General features: G+C 44.2%; 1 protein-coding gene across 1 annotated transcript; it reads right to left on the bottom strand.

The window, feature by feature from the left end:
- Window positions 1–1,127: 1,127 nt before the first annotated feature.
- On the bottom strand, window positions 1,128–2,866 carry LOC308279906 (E3 SUMO-protein ligase ZBED1-like; the record flags this gene model as incomplete). The annotated part of the gene is made up of 2 exons (XM_080720126.1): window positions 1,128–1,493; window positions 1,646–2,866. The coding sequence occupies 2 exons, from the start codon at window positions 2,864–2,866 to the stop codon at window positions 1,128–1,130; spliced, it is 1,587 nt and encodes a 528-aa protein (XP_080576252.1).
- Window positions 2,867–4,847: the final 1,981 nt, after the last annotated feature.

The following is a 4,847-nucleotide window of genomic DNA, read 5'->3' as shown; positions in this document are numbered from 1 at the left end:
CACAGTCTGACACTGAACCCCCTGGTTTTGTGGTCTACTAGTAGACAGCAGCAGACAGTCACGTGGTGGGATGTGTGTGTGTGTGTGTGTGTGTGTGTGTGTGTGTGTGTGTGTGTGTGTGTGTGTGTGTGTGTGTGTGTGTGTGTGTGTGTGAGAGGGGGCTCCAACCACAGCCAGTGTGGTTCATTCAGTCATTCACAACTCTGACACAACATGTACATCAGATGGAGAGGAGAGGACTCCCCTACAACCTCCACCCAACGTCAAACCAAAGCTATTTTTAAAGTATGAGGTATTCTTAACTCTCCCCACGCTTTGAACGTTCACGTTCGCCCGATTTCGCAAGACCTCTCCGCCAATACGGCGCTCGTTCGGTTCGTTCGTCTGATGACTGTAAGCTGATGAGGGGTCGTGCGGCCGTCTACTGTAAACACATTTTCCGCGGTGATGGTGTAAAAAAATCCATTATGCGTTAGGGCTGTAATCTAGCCCTGTTTTAGGGATTCGAACTTCGGGGGGATTTTCCGAACGAACCATCGAACCTTCGATGGTTCGTTCAATTGATTAAAAACCGAACGTTCGAACGTTCGAACGTCCGATGGTTCTGAACATAAACCACCAGCATTCATTATAACCAGCTGCAATTCATTATAGGATCCTACGGGGGGCGACATTGCATAGTCTTATCGGTAAAAACGATTAGTTTCATAAGGATCAATTACACAAAATACACGTTTGCACAGGATTTATTGCACTGACAGGAGCAAACAGGAGCAAACTCAGCAAAGTCGTTCTTAAATAGGCCTACAAGCAACTGAAGCAAGCAATGCAGATCAGATCAACAATAGCCTAATATCACAGCACAGTATTTTCTAGGCCAGGCCACTGTGTCTTTTTCTTTTTCTTTTTAAACTGTAAAACAATAAAATAAAACATTAAATAAAAAACGGACACAATAAAATAGTCAGACAAAGCGCACTCTATGTCCAATAGACAGACCTCTGCACAGGGCTACAACATTGCAAACACACAGCTTCAATATAAGTATGCATGTAACCAAATAGACAAAGTAACAACGACTTTAGTGCAACCAAGCCAGGCTTGTAACGAAGCTCACCTCTTGCGGCCTAAACTCTCTTCATATTGTGTGCCAAGAAAATCAGTTTGTCCACATTCTCAGGGAGGAGGCAGCTCCTCGTCTTGTTAACAATATTCCCTGCCTTGGAAAAGATACGTTCCGATGGCGTGGAAGTTGCTGGGATACAGAGACACTGTTTGGCTGCCAATGCAAGTTTTGGGTAGCGGTCACAATGCATCTTCCACCATCCTAGTGGGCCCACTGGGCCCAGTGGCCCGGATTTCTCCTTAGACTTGTCGCCGCCGGATTGCTCTTGTGGCTGGGATCTTGGCACTTTGGACTTGTCTCGAAGGTAATTCTCCATCTCTTTTTGGGCACCGCCGTCACCTTCCTCCCCCTCCTCATCTTCATCCCCCTGTAGCAACATTTCTAGGTCACGCTCTTTCTTTTTTTTTGGCGGTGGTCCCCGGTCCTCCGTCTCCTCTCCCTCCTCTCTCAGTCCCTCCTCTTCCTCGCGTGCACCGTCTTCCTCGGTTGTGATTTAATATATATTAGTATAACTCTTACCTCGGTGTATACGTTGTCCCTCATCTCGTCATCATCGAGGAATTTGAGATGTTTATAGCGGGGATCCAGGGCAGCAGAAAGCAGATAGATACTGGTAGGCTCAAGCTTTTGTAGCTCCCATCTGTTGTCGATTTCGGTGACAAGGGTCTTTTTCAGTTCTCTTATCGCAGGGCTGTCAGCCTCGTCTGGTGACAAACTTTTCTTCAGGTTGGTTAACATCGGCACGGTTGCTGACAGTGACACGTTGTCTTCTTTAGAAAACAGTTCTGTCAGTGTCTCTAAAGGGTGGAGCACATCTGCAACATCGGCTGCCAGAATCCACTGATCCGAAGTGAGGTCCAGTGAACGATCTGACTTTTTGGTGACAGTGGAGTCGGACAGCACCGCAGCTACTGGCCATCGCTGCTCCACCAAGCGGTCCAGCATGTTCAGTGTCGAGTTCCAGCGAGTGGATACGTCTGGAATTAGTTTGTGGTCTACGACACGTTGTGCATCTTGTTTGCTTTTCAGAGCAGTTGTAGCTTTTTGGCTTTTTCTGAAATGCGATACCAGATTCCTGGCCGCTCCAACCATTTTGGTCACTGTGGGATGTTTTAGGGATGCATTAATACAGAGCTGCAGTGTGTGTCCGGAACAGTAGACCCCCTGAACCTTGCCCCAATGTTCTGGGTCCTGTTTCAGTGTTGCAGTGCAGAGCTTCATGTTACTGGCGTTGTCGTGTACAACAGCGATTCTCTTGTAGTTGGGTATGTTGTAAGCGTCAGCCACTTCACTGAGGCGCTGTGCTATGTTTGCTCCAGTGTGCATGACATCCAATTCTTTGGTTTCCAAGACGAATCCCTTTAGTTCCCAATCGATGGAAATAAAGTGAAGGGTGACCGCCATGTACGCCTCCATCACTATGGACGTCCAAGCGTCGGTTGTGAATGCTACAGCCGTAGCGCTGTCAATTTGAACCACAATCTTCTCTCGCACTTCACTGTGCTTTATGGCTAGGGCATCGGTGATGGTCTGTCGACATGGCACGGTGTAACCTGGCACCATCAGCTCAACCATCTTCTTAAACCCCTGGCCCTCTACCACACTAATGGGTCTCATGTCCATAGCTATGAATTCAACAATGCTGTTCAGAATCGCTTTCTTTCTTGTTTCAGTTAATGGCACGTTGAATGGCAGCTTGGTCTGCGTTGTTGTGGCTGTGGGCCCGACGTCCAGATCCATTTTGTGTACCTAAAGTAATCAATGTGATAATCTATTAGCAAATATAATTTAACTTTTATTACGTTTATTTGCCAACTGCTTAATATGTGCGCAGCAGCCTGCCCTGCACATGGGATAGTTCTAAATAATATAGCGTTCATACTTACATTGGTTAAATGAGCACTCAGATTTGTTGTGCCACCGTGGAATGCCAAGGATTTGTCGCAGACTTGGCACAAAGCTTTACTTTTATCTTCAGATAGTTTAAAGTGTTTCCACACTGGCGATTTCTTAGTGGCAGCTGCCATGATTGATTCATTTATGACCCCTCACCCATCAGTCCCTCTTCACCTGACTCGTTGATTGTGTGACTGTGGAGTGTGTCTGTCTGTTCAGTGCGTGACTTTCCAATGTTTTTGTTAAGACAAAGAACATAGTATAGGCAGGTAGGCATGCTACAGCGATATTCTGAATAGGACTACATATCACATTCTGATAAAAGGCTATATTTTACGTGAAAAAAAATATATATATTTTTTTTTTTTTCCGTAAAAAAAAAAAAAAAACCTGAACCCATTATTTTCGAACTTCGATTGCCAACGTAACGAACGAACGTTCGAACCTCCGAACGTTCGCTTGCAGCCCTATTATGCGTTAGATCAACGGAGAACAATTCACTTCCTTGTTGATTTCCTCTGGCTGTAAGGCTCTGGGGCCAGTGACTGGTCTTCTTCTTCTTCAACACATAACAGGCAAATTCACATTCATTCTCGCATGACGCCGCCCTCTGCTGCCTGGCAGACCAAAGTGCACTATTGCACAACCAAAAAAAATAAAAATAAATAAATAAATGTCTGTCTGTCTATCTACTATAACGTCGCAAAGGTAAGCCGCTTTTTGATGGCGCCAGACCCAATAAATAAATAAATGATCTGGCAGTAGGAGAGTTAAAAAGAGCTGTTGTCAGTCAGTCTGTTGTCTGCTGCTGTTTCCCAAACAGTGGGGCGGAACCCACTTGTGGGACGCGGACCTATTTTTATGGGTCACAACTAAGTAAATATCACATTATTTTTTTGTTTTCCTACATTTTGTTTTGAATTATTGTTTCCAAATATTTTTCAAAAATGTCACCCGAAATATATTTTTTAAAGAATTTCATGAATAAATACAAAAGAAATCTAAGAAATGGCTGATTACAATGCATTTATGGGTGAAGTGGAAACATGGTTAAAATGTGGGCCGCAAGAGCCTGACCCACAAACTTTGGTGGATTCAAATTACAGTGAACAGAAGTGTGACAGTGTTCCATACATTTAGAAATAAAAACTAAAAAGCTAAGAAAAACTAGTGAAAATAGCTTCCAGTAGCAATGGGAGCTTGTAGATCTGATATATCGTCACTGTCGGCAACCTCGTATCTCCAAGTTTCAAATGTTTTTTTCGCAGTAAAGCACTGCTTCATCAGACAAGGCTTTCGCACAAAAGTAGTGAAAACAGTTGTGTGCTTGCAGATCGGCTGTTTTCACTTGTTTAGTTCATTTGTTTTTAATGATGAAAACGAATGGTTTTGGACATACATGGTTTTCACCCGACAACGACAATATGTTTTTACCATATTTTGACTCCTGGGGAGCGGAATCTAATTCCTCTTTTGAGTCTGGAGTTAAAGTGTTTGTGAACCAGTGAGCTGCAGTATAGTGTTTATCTGTAAATCCTGTTCAGGACTCATATTGCATCATGTCCTCCTGCTTGTTGATAAAGCTGTCATCGGGCCACAGACTCTCTATGGTTTCATGTCCCTGCTACACATCTAGGCTCACATCTTAAAACCACAGCCTTGCTAGACATGCATGAGAACACTGATGATGACCAGGGACATGCAGAGAATGTTACAGAGGCAGGGGCTGACATTTCTAAAAGGGCCTTTTGGTGAAAATATTGAAAAATAGCAGACCCATGAGCTTGGAGGTCGGCTATTTTCGTTGCTTGATACCACACTGAAC

This window comes from Nannobrachium achirus, assembly GCF_963921795.1.
Source record: "Nannobrachium achirus genome assembly, chromosome: 24".
Taxonomy (NCBI): Eukaryota; Metazoa; Chordata; class Actinopteri; order Myctophiformes; family Myctophidae; genus Nannobrachium; species Nannobrachium achirus.
The sequence above is the reverse complement of the archived record's forward strand: the minus strand, read 5'-3'. Positions and strand labels throughout refer to the sequence as shown.